This window comes from Pongo abelii, chromosome 6, assembly GCF_028885655.2.
Source record: "Pongo abelii isolate AG06213 chromosome 6, NHGRI_mPonAbe1-v2.0_pri, whole genome shotgun sequence".
Lineage (NCBI taxonomy): Eukaryota > Metazoa > Chordata > Mammalia > Primates > Hominidae > Pongo > Pongo abelii.
Genome location: NC_071991.2, coordinates 100,375,099 through 100,401,658, shown reverse-complemented (window position 1 = coordinate 100,401,658; position 26,560 = coordinate 100,375,099). Strand labels below are relative to the sequence as shown.

Genomic DNA, 26,560 nt, shown 5'->3' with positions numbered 1-26,560 from the left:
GTTTGGCATAAATAATCTATGTTAAATTCAAACATAGATAATGAAAACAATGACTGTATCTGGCAGTGTTTGTTTTAAGTGCTTTTGTTTTAGAGCTAAAAGTTCCTACCCAAAGCATTCAGTAAAATAAGGTGCCTTTTGGTCAAGTGTTTGCAGTTTTGCTGTCTATTCTATTACCTTCCATTTTATTTTTCAAGGGCATGTATTTATAAATAACTTGTGTAAATTTACAGAGGAAATGTTCTAGGGGAAGAAATATGCTGTCTTTTAATGGGGCCTAGGTCCCATTAGAGTGAAACCCCCTCCTGACCATTCCCTATGGCATGAGAATTGCAGATGTCCCCCAGCCATGCTCAGAACAGCATCCTCCAGTCGCTTCCATATCTTAGAAGTTCTGCCGTTGGCAAAAGGACTGTTTCTCTCAGGATTCTTCTATTCCAAATTGCAAGTCAGTGTTCTACAGCCAGGAGCCCACTGTGGTTGATTGTGCTAAAGAACAGTTTTCTTTAAGTCATGTATTTGTCACTTTTTCATCACTGTGCCTTATTTCAGCCTGTGTAGGAGGTACTATGTGAAGTCACCTGATTACATTTTGGGTTATTTTCTTCTCCAGTTGACAGTATTACCTACAACAATTTACAGACAGTTCAGAAGTCCATGTGTGATCATAAGTAAAGTGTTAGGAAAAACAAAAATAATGTTTTTTTTGATGGAAGAGTTTTCTTTGACTTATTAACAAGTGTATCCTAACTCTTCTGTAGCAAACATGTAATGTTTTTATAATAAAAAAAAAAGAGTTGTGGTGCTACAAAAACAAATTTTTTTAACTGTAGCACGACAGGCAACTTAGAGCCTCTTAATCAGAATAAATGTGTTTAGATTAATTATGCTATTAATATATAACATAAGCTGAATAATGGTTAATAATGTATAAGTATTCTGAGTACTTGTTCTTTTTGTTAGAGAAATGAACATTAGTTTTGGATATTGTCCTTAAGCAATTAAAGAACACAAGAGAATCAATTTTAAAATATATGTCTCCTAATTCTAATATTATTTGTACTTTATTCAAGGGTGGAGAGCTCCTACACCAATTAAATTATCCTTTGTTACAGGGAAAAAATTACTATTTTGGTAAATAGTGTACTGCTAATATGGCATAGATTCTCTATTTCCTTGCCTTTCATTTGTACCAATTACAATAGAGTTGATGAAAAAGTACCGAGAAGAGGAGGTAATCAGAGAATGAAGGGTTTATTACCTAAGACTCAAAACCCAGAGCAAGCACCAGGGCCAAGGTCTCGGGACTAGACACAAACATGGGACTTAGCAAGAGCCCTTGGTCTCCCCACAAGCCTGAGGACTGTAGCCCATCAGGCCAACTTATGTTATTTAAAGCACGGATTTGAATCCTGCTGGAAGACTGGAAGAGTAACAGAATTGGGGAATGAGAGAGAGAGAGAGAGAGAGATGGCAAGGAGAAAATGAAGGAAGGGTGGAAGGAGGAAGGAAAGAGGGAGGAAGGAAATGAGAAAAAGAGATCTCAAGTTTATAACTAAAAATACATTTATAAATCTTTTCAGGTGGCAGTTTTAGAATCAAAAGTGAAATTTTAACATATCCTTAGGAATGAAATGGAACATATTTAGTAAAAGAAATTGTAACTTATTGTTTATAAACTTCATTGGTGAATTTACTTACTACACTGTGAGAGTAAAAAATTGGGGGAAACCAAGAAGAGTTAGAATGGCAAAGAAACAATGTAGTAGCAAACCATCTGTTGTATGGTGTGTGGTGGTATGTGGTGAATACAGTATAGTGGACAGAACTTTCCAGAAATGTTTTGTGTATCTCATTATCATTTGTTTATATGGATGTTTATGAGGTATAAGGGTGTGGCATCATTCTGTTTATTTGGGTGATATGAGGGCCAGACTGAGGAACACTCACAAATTCTAGAAATGCCGTAATTGTGGGTATCCCTAGTAATCAGATACCAAAATAGCAATTAAAATGAATCCAACCAATCCAATAGCAGCCACAATAGCCATTTTATTTATACTCAGTTCAAAAATTATATTAAGATTATGTTATAAAAAACTATATGTGAACAATTCAACATTTACATTTCCTTGTGTACTGTGGAATTCTCCAAATCTATACTAATAATATGGTTACATATGTCCAGTTAGTTTTAGTGTCACTCCTTAGGAAGTCCTTTAGGATATTAAATGTTAAATGTTCACTGTATAACACAATGATTCAAGCAGTTTTCTAGGGAATTCTATTATTATTTATGACCTAAGTGATCAATTATGTTCATAATTGGGCATATATAACCACAATTGGAGAAATTATTGTGTTGATACTTTCATATTGCTCTTGTAAACATTTTCAGTTGCATAACAAATGTTATCCAAAAGACTCCCAAGTTCCTCATACAAAAATTGCTTGAATTACTAAGGGGGTCTCAAATAAATTCCATCATGCCAATGTTTAGCTGTAATACTCTCTCAGTTCTTTCAGATACATACACACACACACACACACACACACACAATGTATATACAATATATACATATATTACATTATATATGTATACATACATGTGTGTATCTGATGTGTTTATATAATTATATATATTATACATGTGTATATAGATTATGTACTTGTGTATATATACATATACACACATATACATATATATACATAAATGTAAGGCTGTCTTAACCAATGATTTTTAAAGTTAAAGAATCCTGAAAATGCAGTTCTGCAAGATGAAATTTATCATGTTATCCACAGCTAAATCATCTTGGAAAATGTCCTAAAATATTCTTAGAAGAACTTTTCATTTTTCCATTCCAGTGAAATATCTCATATCCATTTCTGTGCTGAGACATCGATTTGCTACCATCCTCACTTGATTCATTAGATGCAACTTGTGGAATTTATGGTTGTAGCCTTAGGGGCATTTACCCGCTTCCTTTAGATTTCCTCTGGGATAGGAAGAAAAATTTGAGATGATACCCTTGCAAAGTGTTATCTTACAGATGCCTCCGAACTCTACTTTCTCAGGCAGGGTTGAGGGTCCAAAGGAAATGGCGGTAGTACTTTGTGTCCATCATTCACTTAACAAAATTTCACTGAATATTTGTTGTGTGCTCAGTATTTGCTTGAGCTGCCTTCAACTCTGGGAAAACAAAATAAGTGAGAAAACAGAACGTTTTTACAGCACTTAACAATGCAGTAGAAGGCACTGGGTACATAGAGAGCATGAAATCTCTAGAAAATGGCATTGTTGTAAACAGGGTGGGTCTGTGTATAGGTCCCCAGGGTGGCAGTGCCTAATGAGGTCCTTTAGGAAGGCTTCTTAGGAAGGAGAATCCCTGCCAACAACCTGAGTCATTTGAAAAGACAGAGAAAGGTTTTTCAAGTGAAGAGGCAGAGTGAACACAGGCAAGGCATTGGAAGGGAACGTGGGTGCCCTCCTAGAGCAGAGGAACTGGGCCTGGTAGCTATGAGCAATGTCAGATAAAGTTGCATCTATCTGAAGACTAATCTGTATCAGCTCAGGGCTTCAACTTATTTAATAGAGGGATAAATGTTAAATGGAGGTTTTAAACTCATTTAATTTAACTTTTTAAAAGTAAAATAATGTTGTTCTTTAGTTATTTAATAGAGGTCTGCAAAAGAACCTCTTTCTCTCTTGAGCAATAGAGAAATAGAATGAAATTAATTCTTCAGAAAAATTGTTTGGGTAGTTGTGTTAGGAGTGACTTTGTCACTTCCTTGATAGAGATCTGCATTGAGTCACTCTAAAAGAATTTACCAAGTAATATACTTATTCAATTTAGCTTACCTCTTACATCAGATTAATAGGATTCATTAGCCAAACAAGGAATAAAGGTAAAGCATCTAAAAACACACCACGAAGAATAGATAGTTTGGCTTGCCAGACAAATCTATCTTGTCCATCACAGTATCCTCAGTCACTAGCCCAGGGACTCATAATAAATAGATGCTCATAAATATTTCTTGCCTGAGTGACAAGTAACCATTACAAAGACATCTATAATAGTATGTTACCAAGTGTTAAATTGATGTGATGCAGACATTTCATGCCAAGAGGGGGTTTGGGGGAGGTGATCTGAGGACCACAGTCAATGGAAAAGATTACCCAGAAAGAAACAGAATCACCAGTAAACTATGCTTTAAGTGAAACAAGTAGACAGAAATAGATATGCATGTGTTTATCAGTACGTAATTACTGAGCTAACTGGAATCTTATTTGTTCATGATTTATAGAATTAGTACCTTTTCTCTTGAGTTTTACTTACGGATGTCCTAAACATTCGGGTTTTATTTTTGTACGTGTGTTTAATTTTTTTTTTTTTTTTTTTGCTGCTTTGTTTTTGTTTTTATCATTTCAAGATAGAAGGAAGTCATTAAATCATAAATGCTTTATATTTACTTATTAAGATATACAAATGTTCTTAGGCCTGAATTATTCTCCTTCTGTACTGTACATGCTACGGAGTCTCAGAGATGAATGAGAGCCACTCTGTTTACACGAGTGTATTTTGAAAAATAAAAACTGGAAATTACAAAAGCTAAAAATACTCTTAGCTGAATTGGAATATTGCTTTGTGAAAGAAAAGAGATCTGGTATTATTTTTTTCTTTAATAGATGTAAAGGATAAAATGTCACTTGTAAAAGGTATTCTATTTCGTTCAGCATGAGAAAAGCAGTTGATTTTTCCTTTGAGCCTAATTCATAAACATCTTAATTACTCAGAATTTGATTCAGTAGAGAAATTCTCTCTCAACTCCTCTAGAACAGGTAATTCAAGAGGAGGAGAAATCGATCCTCCATATCTTGGTATGAATTATTGCTCATTTCCTCCACGAACTTACTGAAATATATTTAAAATTAGATTCTCATTTTTTTTTCCAGAATCACTCTCCCTGGTGAGTAAGACCTTGGGGAACTTATTATGAAATAGTGAACACCTCTTCTGAAACATGGACACCTCTAAGTATGAGACTAACAAAATATTTGGTGACCTAAGCCCAAAACAAAAATAAATGAAACATTAGAAAATTTTAATGGCAAAAATAATACATATGTTTTATAAGGTTAAATACATGTTTTATTTAAGGGTAAGATTCTTGGATACAAATGTATTCAACTAAGATTTAAGACTTGATTTCCAGATCTTCAAATATCTATATTAAAACAAAAAATGAAATATTTATATATGGAATACCTCTATGTTAACTAAAATTTGGCAAGTAAAGGTGTGAAACTGATTATGATGCAGGGTATCCTGCTTTGTCATCCCAGAGTTGACCTTTTTAGGGAATGTTTATTTTTTAAACTCATTATTTTTAAAATGAGTTTAAATGATATATATATATATATAAAATATATATATATATAATATTTATAAATATATTTTTATTTCAAATCCACCTCACCCCAAACTCTTAAGCCCTAGCTTAAGTAATAAAAGAGAATATTCTGAAATCCTATAAAATAACACTAAACCCAAAGTTCTGGCAAAGATTGTTGAGATTAATTATAAATGTTTTTTAATTATTAGAACTGATAATTAAATATTTTTATATGAATTAAAATGCGCAATTTGACACAGGTATTATCCCCTTTCTCTTTTGAGATATTCAGTTTGTCACTCATCTCATGAGGCTTAGGAAAATGTCAGTAATTCATTCATAAATTCATGCTATTAACATTTTGGGGGGACTGTTTTAGTAGAAGGAATACAGCAGTGAACTACAGGATGAGAAGAAATTCATTATTGATGTAGACCAAATGGTCTCTCAAACACTACTCCTCCATGAAAACTCATCCCGTTGCCCCAGCCTGATATCTCTGAAACCCCACTTGCTCTGAGTTTATTTTATGATAGGTACTTCACTCTGCTTTGATAGATACACTGACCATTTCTGCACATTCACTTTCACCTTTTCTAACTTAAATATTCCTTGAGGGCTAAGGAACTTACAAGTGTCCCTTTCTGTATGTAAGACAGAATTCGGCTCACACCTAGAACTAAAAAAAAAATGTAACTAAATTGAATTCCAAGGTTAGGTTAGGGATTTCATACTGTTCTACATTGGTGCTGAATACTATCCTCATTCTTGACTTCTGAAGCAAGGGAGTATGCTAAATGAAATCCATGGGCATTGTTAGAATTTAGTCTGAGCCTGCAGTTTCCAGTTTCTTGTCAATTAACCAGGGACTCATCTATCACAGAGAAGATCTTTAGGATCTTTAGAATGTTTATTATATGTATCATAATGTGCTTATGTTCACTGTAGAGAAAGCAAAGCCTAAGATGCTGCCCCAATCTTTGAGAAATTCATTATCAAATAGAGGAGAGGAGGTGGGGGGAGAGTCCACGTGGGAGAAGAAAACAAGTATGGCAGTAAACATTGCTGATTAACAGATGCAGACTACAGAGGAGAATGAGAGTTTAATTTGTTGGAAAGTCCAGGAAAGAGGGAGGGCTGGAGGGAGGACTTCATTATTTGGGAAAGAGATTGACAAGAGCAGGCATGGTACCACCAGAAGGTCAGGCGTCATGGTGAAGGTTACGGGAATGGCACCCTGTAGGAAGAACAAGACGCAGGAGCCCTGCTAAGAACTGGGGACCAAGGTCAAAGCCAGGCAGCAACAATGATACTAATGCTGTCTCCAGATTGCCATGAGTGGAGGAGGGGAGATAGTTAACACTTGCTGCCCAGGATGGGGATTAGTCCTCCTAGAAAATGGGCCAGACACGAGCATTCGGGCGTAGTTTACGTGGGCCCTGGGGAAAGGAGGACGGCATGGCAGAGAACCTGGCAAAGCCAGACACATTTCTCTTCCTTGTGTTTCATGCAACATGGCAATGAAACTACTGTGGGCTTGGGAGAAAACTTGCAGGGGGTGGGCACTTGGAAATGGTTGGAATGTGGCTTGGCATTCCATAAATTGGGAGAGAATGGATCCCTCTCTCCATTATGGTAGGAGTACCAGTGACAGTGAAGAAATACAAATATTTTGGAAGTGAGGGAAAAGGGATAGGACTGGAAGGGAGAAAGGCACAAGCAGGGAGGATGACAGCTGTTCATTTTATATCCTGTGGTCATTGTCCATCTGCCATGAACTGGAAGAAGTCCCCTAATGAGGTTTGGGAAACTCAGCCAGGAAAGTGACTGAGGGACAAAATATTAAGTACAATAAATCACGCACTGTCACATTTAGTCAGAAAGAAAGGTTTGTAAGTCTGATAGTCAAAACAGAGATTATTACTAGTAGCCTCATTTTAAACATAAATATAAAACAGAAAGTGGAAGACAGTTGCTTTTAGAACCTGGTTCTTTTTCTATATATTATGAAAAAAAGTATTTCAAGTATAAAGGAAGCATGTTTTTAGTTCAAGTACAGAATATTTTTGAAGATTTTTATTGATTTTATTTTTCTACTTTATTTGACCTCTCTTAATCCTTAATATCCATTTTTAGTAGATGCTTAGAATGAAAATTTTGCTTGCATATTATGTTCCCCCATACAACATTGTCCTTGAAATATGTTTTCTAAGTTAATAAACGCTAAATTTCCCCGTGGGTATTTTCTGGTGGGCAAAACAGAGGTATAGACATTAACTCTAGACTTCCCTATCCAAATAATTGTTTAATTGATAATTTGGGCTGACCAAAAACTTTGGACATAATTCATTTCTCTAAATTTACAATTTCTATTCATAAAATAATGAACTTATCTTAACTTTGGTGACCATATTTTACCAAAATTAAATTTGTTTGCTCTTTCAAGAACAGTTCTTGACAGATCCAAGAGTAATTAGAGGATTTCTGTTCATGCAGAATGGAACTGTTCTCAATTAAAGTAATATCTGTGGGCTCCTTTCAGTCACAGTTGCCATCCCTGTCACTTGGGACTGAGAAGCCCCAGGACACTTCCCTCCTGGGCTGCCACAAAGCATTATTCGATACAGTAACCATTTTTTCCTGCTCTGCTTCTTGCCCGTGAATCAAACTGCTGCTGTTTTGGCTACGGCCCCTGAATTTCCACAAAGCATGAGCTGCCTCTATGTGCAGGCATAGGCAGGGCAAATCGAGCCTGTATTTCATGAGAGCCAGAAGCTGCTCTGCATGGTGGGATGTGCACACACTGTCAGACGTCGGGGACAGCAGCTGAGAGCATACCAACCAGGCAGACTGTTGATTCAACCGCATTCCCTATGTAGCCATTCCTCATGCATTTATTTTACCCGTGATCGGAGAATTGGTAAAATAGCACACTTAGGACCAAATTCTCATCTTCCCAGTAGATTTTCCCTCTTGTCTTGAACTCTGTATTCCAAAGTACCCTGTGGATATATGATGTACAGTAAGGTAATAAGAGTAATAAAAACAATATGCTTTGAATATTATCAAGCAAGAAGCTAGATACTAGAAAATAAACAATCATACTTTTATAAAATTTAAACATTAATGGAACAAATTTATATAGATAGTTATGTTATTAAACAAAATGCTCAGATACATAAAATGTTATATAGCATAGGTTTTTATACTAGGAGAGGAATAAAACAGCATGAAAACAAAACAAAAAACATATTAAACCAGCCATCCTGGAAATTACAGCATTATATGCCTAAGACTGGGAGTCATAGTTTAGATACTGTTCATGAGTTAGTATTCCTAGACTTGCCATGTCATCAAGATGTTGCTCTACTTAACAGTAGATTATTTTGATGCCATGGGTCAAGAGAGCTAATACTTTTAGGGATTTTCTGGCAGATGGTAAAGAAGGAAATAAAAATCTAAGTATGATATAATCATTTTTCTACAGTGCTGCTCATAGAACTATCAAACTATTGATAATCTGGATAATAAAGGTCTTATCTGAGGCAGAATTATTTGAAAAATAATTGCAAAGTAGCAAAGAAGCTTTTACTGTGTTTCTTAATTTTGGTGGGGTAGAGTAAGAGTGTTTTCTCTCTAGTGATAATACTGACCTCAAAATTCACTCTTAGCTTCAAAAAAAAAAAAAAAAGGATAAATGCCAGAACTGCTTATTATACCAATATCTTCATGTTGCTCATCACATTTTTCACATTTCAATGTAGCATGAGGCAAGTCTGTTTCTTGAATGCTCTTGAATGCCCTAGGCTAAAGTAACATGTAATATCCCCTGAGAGTAACAGTTTCTAGCTTTTTAAAAGCTCCCTAAAATTTGTCCATTCATCTCTTTTTCTCTTTCCACTCACTGCAACCTCAAGTTAATGGTCCTGTTCTCCGTTTATCTATCTAGAAAAGATGAAAGGATGTGCTGATCCTGCTAAGAGTTGTTCTAGTTTGTAGCAGGGAGTTCTGAGTAGCCAGATTGCATCCATTCTATAACTTTATGATCTTTCTATATCAAATGCTGTTGTTTACATGCAGCTCCTAGAGCTGTGCTTGTCTCTGAGGTCTGAGTTTTGAGTAATGGCAGTGGCAGCACTCGCGCTGCAGGAATCCTCAATAGGGTTCTGTCCAGACACTCCTCAAGCCTTCAGTATTTATGGGTCCCACTGTGCTATCTAGAGGCATGATTTCTGGCAGTGATTTTCCCCATCTATAAATTCTGTGAGATCAGTTCTCTCCTTCTGTGGCCCTGTGCTGCATTTGAAAAGGCAGCTCATTTTTAAGGCAAAGCTTTGGGGAAAGAGGCTGCTCCCAGCAACCACTACCAATCCCCAAGATAACAGTAGCTTCTTCTATTGCATTCTACTGTGATTTACTTTGAAAAGTCCTGGGATTGATGGGGAATGATATAACCAAATAAAAAAAAAAACTACTACCCAAAACTACCCAGGCCTTGAGAGACTAAACACCAATTGATTGATCCTTGTATAAAAGTAAAATAGATGAAATTCTTGAAGATACAGACTCACAATCCCTAATCTGTAATTTCGTATTACAAAAAATATGGAGATATCACAAGCCAGTTTTTAAAAAATGTATGTGGTGGCAAAGTTTGACATGAGCTGAATTCATTTGGCAGTAAGACCTGAGTTGAAAGGATTTAAAGCTATTTATGATCATTATTTCTGTTACTTATGTGAATTATCATGCATTTCACTGCAGAAGTATTAATGTGTTGGATTACAGAGTGCTGCTCTAGGCATGCCATATGCACCATATTACCTTTTGGAAATCTATAAGTTAATTAAGTTATTTGAATTATAGAATTCATCTAACCTCAAGGGATTATGGACCTATATGGCTACTATTCCAAGGGAGGAAGTAACTCTTTAATTTTCAGTAGGAGTTACTAATATTTGTATTTTTAAGTGGCTTTGATTTTATATCAAATCAAGCTATTCTTTATATTTTTTGTTATGCCAAGTACTCAAGAGGGATGGAAAGAAAAAACAAAGTTTATTTGTGAATTTTGGAAACTTCCTGGCTCTGTATATGTTACGTGTATATTACGGTAAATAGGCTACTGCACAATGAGCAGAATTTTTATGTACTTAATATGGATGCATTTGATTAGTACATAATTGCTGCAGGTTCGTGTGCTTGTGTATTCTTGAGATTATAAACTCTAAAAGCTCTTTAGGATTCTCCAGGCAGGCATAGTACAGAAACATTCCAGTTAGCAAGCCTTGGAAATTTCTGCTTCTCTCCAGCTTGAGTCCCTGAGATTTAATGAGGTTTATGAGGGTCAGCGTAGACTTCATTTTGACAACACAGTCAAAAATGAATGGCAGGTCACGTGTGGTGGCTCACACCTGTAATCCCAGCATTTTGAGAGGCCAAGGCGGGTGGATCACTTGAGCCCAGGAGTTTGAGACCAGCCTGGGCAACATGGTGAAACCCTGTCTCTACAAAAAAATACAAAAAAATTAGCCAGGTATGGTGGCAGGTGCCTGCAATCCCAGCTACTCAGGAGGCTGAAGCAAGAGGATTCCTTGAGCCCAGGAGGTTGAGCCTGCAGTGAGCTGTGATCATACCACTTGCACTCCAGCCTGGGCAACAGAGCAAGACCCTGCCTTTAAAAAAATAGGTTTTCTGTATGTGTAAACATTGCTTAAAAGTCATTTCATCAATTCTAATCTAGTTGTACTGTGGTTCATTTCCATATATAAATATTTTAATTGAGTCAAACCTGCCTTAAGGGAAGAAAAGAATTTCAAAAATTTGAAATTCTTATTCTCTCTTTATTCTTGTCCTGTCATTAAATACATTTGATTGTGCCATGCTAAGCAAAGTGGAAAATGAACTTTGTAGTCTGGATTCCGTTGCTCTGGGACCTGCATTTTATTATTATTATTATTATTATTATTATTATTATTATTATTATTACTATACTTTAAGTTTTAGGGTACATGTGCACAATGTGCAGGTTAGTTACATATGTATACATGTGCCATGCTGGTGTGCTGCACCCATTAACTCATCATTTAGCATTAGGTATATCTCCTAATGCTATCCCTCCCGCCTCCCCCGACTCCACAACAGTCCCCAGAGTGTGCTGTTCCCCTTCCTGTGTCCATGTGTTCTCATTGTTCAATTCCCACCTATGAGGGAGAATATGCGGTGTTTGGTTTTTTGTCCTTGCGATAGTTTACTGAGAATGATGATTTCCAATTTCATCCATGTCCCTACAAAGAACATGAACTCATCATTTTTGATGGCTGCGTAGTATTCCATGGTGTATATGTGCCACATTTTCTTAATCCAGTCTATCATTGTTGGACATTTGGGTTGGTTCCAAGTCTTTGCTATTGTGAATAGTGCCACAATAAACATACGTGTGCATGTGTCTTTACAGCAGCATGATTTATAGTCCTTTGGGTATATAGCCAGTAATGGGATGGCTGGGTCAAATGGTATTTCTAGTTCTAGATCCCTGAGGAATCGCCACACTGACTTCCACAGTGGTTGAACTAGTTTACAGTCCCACCAACAGTGTAAAAGTGTTCCTATTTCTCCACATCCTCTCCAGCACCTGTTGTTTCCTGACTTTTTAATGATCGCCATTCTAACTGGTGTGAGATGGTATCTCATTGTGGTTTTGATTTGCATTTCTCTGATGGCCAGTGATGATGAGCATTTTTTCATGTGTTTTTTGGTTGCATAAATGCCTTCTTTTGAGAAGTGTCTGTTCATGTCCTTCGCCCACTTTTTGATAGGGTTGTTTGTTTTTTTCTTGTGAATTTGTTTGAGTTCATTGTAGATTCTGGATATTAGCCCTTTGTCAGATGAGTAGGTTGCGAAAATTTTCTCCCATTTTGTAGGTTGCCTGTTCACTCTGATGGTAGTTTCTTTTGTTGTGCAGAAGCTCTTTAGTTTAATTAGATCCCATCCTACATTTTTGAAATGTAGGAGTGTAGTGCAGTACAAGCTCTGTACAGAGGTGGGTCTGAGTTGTGTGGGTCCACCTTTGAAGCTTATAGTACTTGGGTGAGGGTTAGGGTCTCTCTCTGAGGAAAAAAATACAAAGTTACACATTCCAAATTAGGTACAAATGTGAAAATTTATTTAGAATGCAAAAAGAAATAAAAACAAATTACAAATTTTTCAAAATTGACTGTACCACAAACATCACGAAATCAAGAAATATAACATTTTTGTTAACTGCCTGAAATGTTCTGTAGTACTTTTTTCCTTATATCTTTTTAGCTGTGTACTCTTTTTATTTAGTTTTTTGGTTTTTTTGTTTTTTTTTTTTTTGGGATGGAGTCTCGCTCTGTTGCCAGGCTGGAGTACACTGCAACCTCTGCCTCCTGGGTTCAAGCGATTCTCCTGCCTCAGCCTCCCAAGTAGCTGGGACTATAGGCATGGGCCACCACACCCAGCTAATTTTTGTATTTTTAGTTGAGACGAGGTTTCACCATGTTGGCCAGGATGGTCTCAATTTCTTGACCTCGTGATCCACCTGTCTTGGCCTCCCAAAGTACTGGGATTACAGGCGTGAGCCGCCAAGCCCAGCCGGCCGTGTACTCTCAAATCGCCTTTCCTATGACAACAATTCTGTAATATTTTCTGGAAATAATAGAAAGGGTATTCTGCCTCTAGCTTGTTAGATCAGAGTTGATGCTTAATATTTGCCTTTGCAACTCCTTATTGATCATGTTATTTAGATTTTTAGAATCATTATAGAATTGGAAAACCTCTCTCTTATTTATATTACAGGACATTTCAACTTCCCTTGTGTAGTGACTAATCTTAGCTGTTCTCTGAATTGACGTCACTCATTAAATAGTGTATCATCATTATCCTTTAGTCATGATGCTGGATGCATCAGCACAGTGGGTGTAGGAGTTCCTGGAAGTTGTTTTTATATTGAGAATGACTAGACTACAAAATAGAAAGTAAACTACATAACTATATCACACTAACCCAAAATAAATGTATTTCCAACTCAGCTTCTTCTTAGCAGAATCCCAAAAGCAGTTAGGTCCACTCTGACACCTGACACCTCCTGACATGAGGGGCAACGTGATGAAGAAGTAGTCCAAATGAAGACAGGATCTTAACCAACTGCAAGTGTTAGAAAATATGGCCATCAGACTATATTGCTAGAGCTTCTCTCAGGACCTTAGACAGTGCTAACCAAAGTGAGGGCCATGAAGCCAAAGCTTCATCAGCTTTATGGTAAATCCTCTTCTGTCTATGACAAACATGTTGGAATTGAACATTACACTTAGATTTGTTACATTGATAAATATACGTTCACATTCTGGCATTTGTCTTATCGACACTTCCTTCCTTCTTTCTTATCCTCCTGCAAGTTGCCTCAACTTTCCCTTTCAAATTCTGATTACATCTTATCTTCCCTTTATTTGATGTTCTATTGCTTTTGCCTTGTCTTATAGGGACCATAGAGATTTCTATATACTGCTATAGCTACTGTTCTGATTCTCAATAAGAAATAATCATTAATGCAAAACAATATTTTGTATTTAATGTAGATATTTTAAGCCATGGTTTTATTTTTTTATATTTGGAATATTCTACAGCATACGCACATCACTTTATGACTCATATATACTGACAAACCACTTTTACTGTTGGTATCAATGGGCAGAGGGAAAAGAGCACTGATTTGGGAGTCAAGCCATGTAGTCCTTTCTCTGCCAGTTGACACTCACCACATAACCGTGGGTAGTAGTAGAGGCTGCCTGGGGCCTTCACAAGTAAGCATGTTCATCTTTGTGATCTCTTAAATGTCTTACCACTGTGGTCCTAAGTCCTAGAACTGGGTAACAACAAGAACCATGAGTTAAGCAGGAATTTAGTTTGGCTAAAAACATGGTTATTATGTTTTCTGTTTCAGTTAAGGCAGCCCTTACAAGAAATGTTAAAGCAGTCACAATATCTTTAACCAATTGTAATTTATACTTGTAGCTTATTTTGTCACTGGGGAAAGATATTAAACAGAGGAACAGAAATGTAGCATTGGCAGAACCATGTGATGTTGTTACCCAGATAATACTTGGTCCCACCCTGAGATGCCGTCCTTCTGGCTCTTCCTAGAAGAGCATCAGTGTGTATAATAGTAGACAGGGGCTGTAAATCACCCCATCTCCCTATCCTGGTGAAAATAGATGCTACAGAAAAGCTAATAATAATAATAGTATTATTGTATTTCCAAAAGACACTCTTCCTGGAGTTTAACTGACGAGTCTCGGAAGGGCTTTATTGCCTTCATTCATTCAAGTGTTCAATGAACTCCTCTTCTGTGTGAAGCAGCTCTCAAGGCACTTAGAGTTTGTGAAACAAAATCTTTGCTCTGGAGGGGCCAACATTCTGGTGAGAGGAGGCAACCGTCAAATAAATGGACATGTCAGGGAGTAATAAATGCAATGAAAAAATTAAATCGGAGGTCAACGAGTGATGGGGTTAGCATTTTATTACAGGTGGCCAGGGTAAGGCCTCTGAGGAGCGTGACCATTAAACAGAGGCCCGAGTCGTGTAAGAGTGTTAACCCAGCAGAAAGACTAACCAGCGTTAAGAGTCATACCCACTGGAGTTTGGGTGGCCACAACAGCCTTCATGTAAATGTCAGTATTAAATGATGTGTTACTTCTTAAGTGAGAAAGGCTGTTGAGAGGTCTGTTTTTCCTACTTTTTTTTCTGAATGACAGCTGAGGTGAAAAGAAATGAGTCTGAATCACAAGACAGCAACTAGGCTTTTGAGTTCACATGTACCTCTAACATAAGAGATACTTTTAATAGTTGGTCGACTCATTGATGAATTGATTGATTATTTCATCATCTTGGCCTGGCTTCCTATGACAAAAGTGGGAAGTTACTTGTCTATTTTTTCTGAATGATACCAGGAACAGTACTATTTAAATAGAACCAGAGTAAAAGTGGATACCTATTGCAGTTGTAATTTTAGATTAGGTAAAGTAGTTCCTAGATCAGACCAAGTTTACAATAAAATATTTGTTAGAATTATACTGATGAATCTCTCCAACATTAAAAGGAAGCAACTGTATAGAAATATCTGTCATTGTTTTTATTCCGTCATTTTTAAATAACAAGTACAGGGTACTGTTTTACACTGGTAAATATTATTTGTTTCTTTATGGTAAAATTGTAACTTTAGAAATAGTTTTTGTTTGTTTGTTTGTTTTGCTTATCTGAGAGGCCAAATTTTTGTAAAAAAGAAATACATATGTAACTTACCTGCACATTGGGCACATGTACCATAAAACCTAAAGTATAATAATAATAATAATAATAATTACAATAAAAGAAAAAAAAAAAAACTATAAAAAAAAAAAAAAAAAAAAAAAAAAAAGAAAGAGATTTGCAGCCGGGCTTGGTGGCTCATGCCTGTAATCCCAACACTTTGGGAGGCCGAGGTGGGTGGAACACAAGGTCAAGAGATCGAGACCATCCTGGCCAACATGGTGAAACCCCATCTCTACTAAAAATACAAAAATTAGCTGGATATGGTAGCGCGCGCCTGTAGTCCTAGCTACTCAGGAGGCTGAGGAAGGAGAATTGCTTGAACACATGAAGCGAAGATTGCAGTGAGTCAAGATCACGCCATTGCACTCCAGCCTGGCGACAGAGCGAGACTCCGTCTCAAAAAAAAAAAGAAAGAAATAGATTTGCAAGCCATCATGGAAGTGTTATTTAGGAAGCAAATATGAATTACATGTGTATCTTAAATTTATGATTGCAGTATTATATCAGGTTAACACTTTTCACATAATTGAGTTGGGAAATGTTGGGATATTACTTTTCTTGGAATACACCTTTTTTAGCTCTCTTTATAGTGCCTTTCCATAGTTTCTTTTTTTTTTTAAGCAAATACATGATAAACAAATTCTTTAGAAGGTTAATCTTTGTGTATTTCTTTTGAACACCCAGTTAGGAGGGTCTCATATTGGTCTGGGTGAAAGATGATCTAAGGAAGTGGTGGTGAAGGGAAAAAATGGGTATAAATTTAATAAATATGTCAGTCTGGGTATGGTGGCTCACATTTGTAGTCCCAACTACGTGGAAGGCTGGAGTGAGAGGATCTCTTGAGCCCAGGAATTTGAGGCTGCATGAACTCTGATCCCACCACTGCACTCTAGACTGTGCAACATAGTGAGACCCCTGTCTATAAACAAATGAGAAGGAGGAGGGTCTGCAGGTTTGGATGACAGGCTATGAGGGCAGGGAAAGGAGAGGAATGGTCAGGGAATGTGCAGAGAAAGTACACATGGTATTTCTTCTTGGTTCAGTTGTTCTGTGATCTTCTCCCATGGTAAAACCTGAGAGAGAGTTGAGATGATGACTAGCAGGTGCGTTAAAGGTTCAGTCCTTTTGGTTTTTCTCTCTTTATCAAAAACAAGACCATTATGGCCTTAAGTCATGAGCCTGAGTAGAAGCAGCAGCACATAAACCCGTCCTAATGTGTTCATGTACCCTTTGAAAATGTAGCACTATTGAAAAAAAAGATAAAGAAGCAAGAAGAAGAAAGGGTGTTTTGTACACCAGGAGAAGTATAATGAAGTAGTCGAAAGCATGGGTTCATATGTACTCCATTCTGTATCTCATTTGTTGGTAGGTGTCCTTGGGTGAAATTTTTAAACTCTTTACCTTAGTTTCCTTGCTTGTAAAGTAGAAATGCCTACTAATAGCAGGGCCTATCTGTTCATAACCCCTATAATTGTTCTCTTGAGTTGCTGGACATTTTTTTTGGATGGGTGCCATTAAATTTCTAACTAATCAGATTTTCTGGTTTCTTTGAATGCTTGGAACTGCACAATTAAATTTTTAACTCCACTCTAGCAATTGTATAGACCTTACAAAGTGTATCTCTTCATCCTAATCTGTCTTACTAGCCTATTCTCAGAGCAGCTCCTTTTTTTTTTTAACAAGTAAAAGGAGATTCTTCTCTTTCCCTACTAGCATATTTACCAATGATGCTAACAAATAGGTGGGCTACTCAGTTAGGTCTTGGTTTTCATATCGTTATTGAATTTATAGCATGTCCAGTAAAGAGTAGGGAAATAGCCCAAAGTAAAAGAAACTATAGAAGAAAAATGTACTGTAAGTTCTTTAGTAAGCAGTAATGAATTTAATATTTAGCCCATGAACAAATACGATCAGGCATTACCTCCTTTTTCTGGAATAAATGAATTTATGAAATGAAATTTTAAAACATTCAATCATAGCTAAAGTTCATTAAATAGAACGCACCAATAACTGTTTTCTAGGTACTTTTCTTGTGTTAATGCCTTAATCTTTACAACAGTTCTGAGAAGCAGTTGCTGTCATTTTTCACATTTTACAAGTGTGGAAGTTAGGACACAGAAAGACTAAGTGACTTGCCCAAGGCCACACAGCTTAGAAGTTCCAAAGGCCACACAGTTTAGAAGTGTCAAAGCTCAGATTGCAACCCTGGCAGCCTGTCTCCTCTATCCATTCTTCTAACCCTACATATAATGCCTCTCTGAAAGATATCTTATATCAGAGGCAATTTTGCTCTAAAAAGTGGAGTACAAAATTGTGTATAATTGTTATTAGTGCTAATAAGCATTGAATTCATTATCATGTAGACTTCTGTCAAATAAGAATAATTAAGTATGATCTGTTTAAGGCTAGGTGATACATTATAAGATACACCTACTATCAGGTTTTTCTCATTACTTCATCGTATTACAAATTAGAGAACCATTTTTCTATAAGGTTACAATTTTATTATATTTCTTCCTAAACACCAAAGTGTTTTAGGTTTTTTTGTTTGTTTGTTTGTATTTGGGGTGGTGTCATTCGAAATGAAAAGACACACAGAATATTTGGTTGCTGGAAAATCAATACTTCTAATTTTGACTTACTAAGATTGATATGCCCATTTAGGAGTTATGAATGAAGTATGTGAGGTGATGGATATGTTAACTGGCTGATCTAATCATTCTGGAACGTATACATATATCATAACAGCAAACTGTACCCCATAAATATGTGCAATTATTATAAATTAAAAATTAAATTAATAAAAATATTTGAGAGTAAGAGGAAAAGGGCCACAAAGGAGGCTCAGAAGCAATGGCCAGTGAAGCAGGAGAAAAATCAAGAGGGTGGTGGAAGTGAAGAGAAGAGAACATCTCAGAAATATCGGATCAGCCTTGACAAATCCTGCTGCAAAGTCACATAACCTGAATTTGGGAAAGCGATCTGTTGATTTGGCAGCATGAACTCCCCAGTGACCTGGGAACTAGCCAAGAGTGGTTTCAATGGAGTACTTGAGAGTAGAAGCCTGGATGGAATGGGGAAAAGAAAATAGATTGTGAGAAAGTGGAGGCAATCACTGGACAGCCAACCCCTTGGAGAAGTTTTGCCCAAAAAGGGAGCAAAAATAGGAAGGGAAGGAGCAGAAGGTGGGGGCATGACAGCGAGAAAGGTTTTTTTTTTTTTAGGTAGGAGATGAGTTGTATATTGGTAGGTGTTTGTAAGATAATAGACATTATCCAGGAAAATCACTGTGAGAAATTGATGATGCAGGAGGAAGAGTGGAGGACTCTTCAGAAGCAAGAGGAGGTAGGATCTAGATAGACCGCATGAGGAAATTAACCTTTGATTATAACAGAAATATTTCATCCACTGTTAAGAAGAGGATGACAGAAAACACTGGTAGGATGGTACGTGTGGATCGGTGGTGAAAGGTGAGGGCATTATAATCTGTGTTCCTATTTTTTGTAATTACATGTTTTACATTGTTAACCTAATAAGAATGAACGTGTACATAGGATTTTACATTAAAATACTAGAAATTTTTTAAAAGCCAGAATTTTTATACTTGATCATACAAAGGAAGTTATTAAAATGACAAATTCATAGGCACAATTGAAAACAATTTGCCTTATATATTATGGGGTTGAGTAAACAACGTGATAGTGTGACAGTTTCTATGACTAGGTTTATCTTTATCATTTACCAATTTATTTGTCAATTTAAAATCAAGAATTGATAACCAAGACCATTGGAACCAACTACCTTTCACAAAAAACATCCTTTCTTCTCCCAAACTGGGGGCATAGAAGTATTCTGTGCACATCAGTGTATGGGGGCCAGATTTCTTAGACTGTGGGGTCCTCAGTAAATTCAGGATGTTTGCTAATTCTGTTTATGACTACCAAACCTTAGAAACCCTTAGTCACTTTTACCCTTGTTGTGGGTAAAAATGAAGTATATGGGCTGTCCTCATTTGCCTGAAAGAACAAAAGAAAGTGCTTGCATTTTAGACCAGTTTAAGTTCTTCAATGCCTCTCAGACCATACCTCGATAGCCAAGGTTCTCCGTTACCTTTCCTCCTTCAACAACTCCTTAAATCCTTAAAAAATTGCTGCCTCAGAGTGAAGGATTACATTGGAAGTGACCTGAAGGAGGGAAACGAACAGGCAAGTAACATGATATTTTGCATTTGACATTTGAAATTGTCCTTCCTTTCTGGTTTTAAATTTAAATTTTGGTGATTAAATATCTCTGATTTAAGAGAGAAAATAAAGAAGTGCCTGTTACAGGTGGTGCCTACTTAGCATTCCCTCCTCACTCCCTAAGAAGGTACCTTGAGAGGTGTCACAGTATCTGGGTACAGGAAGCCAGGAGTGACATTAGGCACCTGGGCACATGAGAAAGGGGTGAACAGTGACTAACTCTTTCCTTGTCTTACCCCAGACAGAATCAAGGAGCCATTTCCATCTGGGCAAGAACAAAACTTGTTCTGCTGACCAAAGTCTATGGGACAGTGGGATTGCAATTTGGAGGGTTTGTGTGAAGAAAAAGCTTACCTAGTTATACATACAGCTACACCGGGCGGGAGTAGGGAATCATTTATCATTGGCCTGGTATGTTTGGAAGGGTAATCTGGTGGGAGTGGCCTCTGAGTGAGGCAGATTTCCAAAGCTGAGCGCTCTCTTTGGGGGTGCTCCTTCCAGCTGGTACCTTCCACCTCAGTTCCTCTGGCATGGGCAGTGCCTCTCCACTGACTGACCACTCCTACCCTGAGCCCCAATCATGGTCTTCCATTTGTCCACCCCTCTGTTGGAATCCCCTTGCCTTTTTGGTCATCTTTTTATGCATGAATGCTTCAAGATAACCCTGGGCCAGTTCTGTTTCTCAGGGTACACATTTGATCTGTAGGAACTGTGCACCTTTACCCTACTAGGGATGGAAGTGTAGCTTTTTCCTCAAAGGACTGAGGAATTTCTATAAGCACAGAGGTAACATGATTCCGTTGACTTGCAGAAAGAGCACTGGCAACACTAGCTGGGTGAGAACTGGTGAGGCTGGGACAGGGAGACTGACTAATCACTATTGCAGAGATCTGGCAAGAGCCAGTGAGGGTCCCTTGACAATGGCAAGGAAGAGATGCATTCAACAAAAACTAATGTTCTAGATAATAAGAAAATGTGACTGAGTGGCTGAGGAAAAGTGAGTCATCTGCTGGGTGCCTTTTTGTTTTCTAGATGCATAAAAAAGTTAACCTCATGACGCTGAGATGGTAGCATAAGAAAATAGACAAGAGAAGTCATATTTGTCATCAAGGCCATATTTAGACTCATTTTTATTTTGATGTGTATCAGCTTTCCTTCTCTCTTCTTAATTTGTAAACAATTCACAAGAAATTGCATTCTGTAAGGAATATTTTTGGTTATCATTTGTTGAATGCTTTCCTTTTTCAGAGATTTGCCTTATACATTTGCTTTTAAGTGGTTATGGTGTGTAAGACATAAAGGAAGCACACGAGTCACATTTAAATTCTTGAGGCTAATTTGAACTTTCCTTCTAAATCAGATTCTCTGCTAGACCTCATTCTTGTTTGTATTGAAGTTTGTCCTACATAATCCTGCCTGTCACCATTTCCAGTCTCACAGTTTGATATTTATTTTAAGCAGCTGCTCATGAAAACTAGAGTTTTAGCAAGAATTAAAGTAGCATAAGGGGGGTTTCCATTTGAGATCAGGATTGCTCAGTAGCTTTCCTTTGAATATCCTCTTCTTTCATGCTTTTTCACTTATATTTTGGCTCTGAGAATAAATCTAGGAAAACTGCTGTTTGGCCTTTTAGTACATTGCCAGTTCTGGCAATTACAAACTAACTGGTTTTGTACTAAACACCACTGAAATAAAATAAATGAGTCTGATTAAAGCTTGGAACCCCTGAGCACTACAAATGTAAAATTGTCAACAGATGCCATTTGCTGAAACTGAGGCTCCTCTATCAGATGGGTGAAAGTTAAACATAAATTGCACTATTTTTTTTTTGTTTTGGTTCATTCGTTTTAAAGATAGTATAAAAATTTGTGCTACATCCGTTACAATAAACTTCTGGCAAATGTTTCAGGGCTGTTTTGGGCATTCTGAGAGCTTTTAAATTGTAGTCATACTATGCTTTATTATATGAATTCATTCGACATGTAGAAACAAATTCTTATCAGCTTAAAATTTTTCTTTGATGCTGGTATTTCCACTATTGAAAATAATAATGATAAATAATCACCAAATATTCACAAAGGGACATAATCTATATTTTAAATCTGTAATGCTGGGCTATGGGAGAGTAATATCAATCACATCCATAATAGTACTCATTCATTTAGTATTTGAATTTTCTTTACAGTATTTTAGTTTCTCATGTACTGTCTCATCATTTAGATAATACACACACAGAAAAATGATGGTGTTTTTATTCCTCAATGTAATCATTTATGTACCATTTAATATAATCACTCCTAACTTATACTAACTTGCAAGAACCATAATGACCTTATAAATCATCCCATAATATTTAGTTATTTCTTGGCATAGCACTAAGTATTTATTTTACAATTTAATTTAGTAGTTCATGTATCTCTAAAGAAATCTGCAATTTATATTTTTTTTACCTTTTTTTCTGGTTCCTAAGATTATTTATCAAATGGTAGTTACCAGAACAGATAACAGGAAATTTCAGCATCGTTAGAAGAATGGGGAAGTTACCAGACAAATATCTAGTAGTTTAAAAATTATCTAAAATATTTATCAGAAAAGATAATATGTATTTGCACCATTTTTTAACCTTGAAATTTATTGTTATTGCTATTTACAGGGTCAGGTTCATGTCGCTTTAGTTATTCAGACCCCAGCATCATCGTGTTATATGCCAAGAATAACTCTGCGGACTGGATTCAGCTAGAGAAAATTAGGTTTGTTGTAATTTAAAGTATTTTAATAAATTCTGACATAGATGGAATTCTACTCTCCTATATGCCTTTAATCCACCACTAACTTTTTCTTTAGGGTAAAAAGGACTCTGGTTGTTAATTATGTTGAATTCTATGGATGCACATATTATGACTGGCCCTGCTCGGAGAAGATATTATTAAAAGTGTCATTTTCCATTCAGAACTTCCTCCCATCAGCAGTACTTATAACAAACTATTTTTGGTAAAAGTAAATTTGCAATCATAGCTTTTCTGATAGCATTCTCCACAAAATAATATCACCACCCATTGCTCTAGGTGGCCTGACTCTGGCCTGCCTTATGGTCTGGAAATACATTAGATGACTACTTAAATCCCTTCCAGTCTGTGATGATATTGAGTTAATAGCCACAGGGCCTTTTACATCTAATCTCCAGTTCTGTCACATCCTTTCTAACTTCCCTAAGGCCAGTTCTAAAATTCTATTATCATAATTGTGATGCGACTTGTAATTACATATTACACTTTCTTTATTAAAAAATATCCCTCAATAAGAAAATAAGGTAGGATGCTTGAGGATGAAGAAACTCATTCATGTTAAAAAGATTTGGCTAGATTAGCAAAACTCAAATTATGTTTGCCACTACTGAACAGTTTAAACCATGAAATAAAATTCTAAATGGATACTTAATTTTACGTATAAGATATTTAAAGGAAAAAATACCTTAAACTTTTATAAAGTGATTATTATGATTGGGTTAGCTCTTAAATTAGCATAACTTAAGTAGAATATTTTCCTATCAGTTTTGTGACAGCTTTCTTTTTTTCTACTAGCTGTTTTCTTTATTATATTTCCATATTAAAATAACTATTATTTAGGGTAGCAGAATAAATATTAGGCTGTCAGTATAATATTAAGCCCGTTTGTCTAAAGTTTCTTTGGTAGTGGTGTTTAAAAATAAGAATAATAATAAAATAAAAACTTCACAAATCTTTAGTCTAACCAAAAACTGAGAAAAGTGTTTCTAACTCATGGATTTTAATAGATTGTCTCTCCCTGTGTCAGGACAAAATGTAATGTATAGGCACCTGATACAAGCTGAGCTGTGACAATTTTATAACAGAACATTTTGCTATTCTTTGTAATTTCTAGTAGTTATGAAAATGCATTCATGTTAAATATTTGTATGAATGTCTTTAAACAAAGAAGGATAAATATTGAAAAATTTACCTATGTCTCCATTTTTTTCTCTTTCTAGTATGCTGTATATCATAGTTTAAGTAAATTATGGTACATATTTCTTACTGGAAAACAGCTGCGTGTTTTTGATATGATGAACAATGAAACTACCGATTTAATTAGAACATATAAAGATTGTGTTCAGCTGAACCCATCTATTTTTCACTAAATGGTACTTTCAGTTTTAGGCCATGTAACAAACCAATGGAAATTTCCCTTACCATTGGAGGTTAGAGTGAAAGTGCTCCCAATCACTACCTAAATACATTCTCTTCATCAATTTCAATTCTTTTTGAAGCTAAAAGCATAGTCACCGTGAAATATTTTAAAAGAAAAGAGAATTGATTACCCCCAAAGGTAAGGTACACCATCTATAACCTATGGTGACAATTTTACGGATATATATGTGCTTCATTGGTGAGTGAGAAATATGGCTCTTCTCTAGTCCTTTCAAAACTGATTTATGACAAGCCCAGGGTACCACTAGTTTGCATTTTAGTACCACTTTTAATCTTAGCAAAGGCAATCATTTTTACTACAGCGGGTTTCTACTTTGGTGGAAGAAAATGTTTAATAAAAATATTTTATTATATAGCAGAAGGATCTAGATTCTAGTAGAGGTAATATAAAAAAATCATGTTATATCATGTTTTTAAGGATGATCTATGTGAAATTGTGAGGTATTATAAGTGAGAGCATTTAATTATGGCAAATCTCACATTTCATATAGACTAAACATATGAAAACATATCTGGTTAGCAGAAATAAAATAATTTAGATTGATTATTAAACATATTGCACACAGTGGTTTGTAATAGGTGAATAATTTCAAAGTAAGAATCAACATTAAGATCACAGCTTTGCCAGGCATGGTGGCTCACGCTTGCAGCCCCAACACTTTGGGAGGCTGAGGCAGAAGGATCACTTGAGCCCAGGAGTTTGAGACCAGCCCGGGCAACATAGCAAGACCTGTTTCAATAAAAATAAAAATTACCTGGGCATGGTGATGGATGCCTGTAGTCCTACCTACTCAAGATGCTGAGGAGTAAGGATCACTTGAGCCAGGAGTTCAAGATTACGGTGATCTGTGATAGCGCCACTGCATTCCAGCCTGTACAACAGAGCAAGACCCTGTCTCAAAAAAAAAAATCACACTTTTATACTTTTTATCCTTATTATTGGGTAACCTGTTTTAGATTGTATGTTTATCATGTGCAAAAAATTGTGCTGGATATACTTTGTGATTTGTAATTTTTTTACACAAGCCATAACAGTGTGTGCCATTTTCTCTTTAATTTTTCCTTTACTGACTTACTTGAACATACTTAGTGCCTGACTTGTGTTCCATGTAAACCTTTTGTAGGTATTTAATACTTGAACTGTCATCATTCAATGTGAAAATCTTAATAGTCAGCAAATATTAAAAGATTTAAGGGCTACGAGATTGTGGCTATTTTATCTGTAATAAATATAACACTCTTGAGATCATGTAACTACAACCTTAAGAAACAAAATTCATCTCTAAGAAAGAAAAAGTCAACTTTGCTAAACTTGCCATCTCTCTATATGTTCCAGAGCCCCTTCCAATGTCAGCACAATCATCCATATCCTCTACCTTCCTGAGGACGCCAAAGGGGAGAATGTCCAGTTTCAGTGGAAGCAGGAAAATCTTCGTGTAGGTGAAGTGTATGAAGCCTGCTGGGCCTTAGATAACATCTTGATCATCAATTCAGCTCACAGACAAGTCGTTTTAGAAGATAGTCTCGACCCAGTGGACACAGGCAACTGGCTTTTCTTCCCAGGAGCTACAGTTAAGGTTAGAGCTCTTTTTGGTTTTCGGGTTGTTTTAATCCTTCATCTCCTTTCTAAAAGTGGAGCTCAGTAAACCAAATTGTATAAAGATAGCTATTTTACCAAAACCACTATTAAAGGAACAGATAATATACTTATTTATCTTACCCTACCTTTTAAGGATGGAAAGTCATTAGTACAAAACATTCACTTATTCATTCATTTAACAAGTAGTTTTGAGAACTCATTGTGCTGTGTACTGGGCTGAACCCAGAGAATATAACCACAAAAAGGCAGATGTGTGTCTTCCCATTGTGTGGATGTCAGTTTAGTTTAGGGGAGTTAAATATGTTAACATACAAATACGAAACAGCCTAATGGTTATGATTTGCTAGGGAAGTTGAGAGTATTGAGAAACTACAGTATAACAGTACCAAATCCAGACTTGGGGGATTACAAAGGCAGGGTAGGAGAATAGGGACTCCAAGTAGAGACTGAACAGTAATTTGGAGTTGGCCAGGTAGGAGGAATCGTGTGTCTAGAATTATAAATCAGATACATTAAGGCTGTGTTGTGGGCTCAATGTTTGTATGCCTCCACCTCCCCAGAATTCATATGTTGAAATCCTAACTCCCATACAGTGGCATTAGAGGTGGGGCCTTGGGAGGTAATTAAGTGAAAAGGGTACAGACACCCCAGAGAGCACATTGAGAACCAGAAAGTGGCCCTTACCGAACATCAAATCTTCCAGGGCCTTGGTCTTGGACTTTCCAGCCTCCAGAACTGTAAGAAATATTTGTTGTTTAAGCCACCCA

General features: G+C 36.4%; 1 protein-coding gene across 1 annotated transcript in view; it reads left to right on the top strand.

The window, feature by feature from the left end:
* Window positions 1-26,560, top strand: part of RELN (reelin) — a 521,559-nt gene that overhangs the window by 266,826 nt on the left and 228,173 nt on the right. Inside the window, exons 9-10 of the mRNA XM_024250358.2 lie at window positions 22,621-22,717; window positions 25,530-25,770. Coding sequence (XP_024106126.2) covers window positions 22,621-22,717; window positions 25,530-25,770 — 338 coding nt within the window. The remainder of the gene's footprint in view (window positions 1-22,620; window positions 22,718-25,529; window positions 25,771-26,560) is intronic.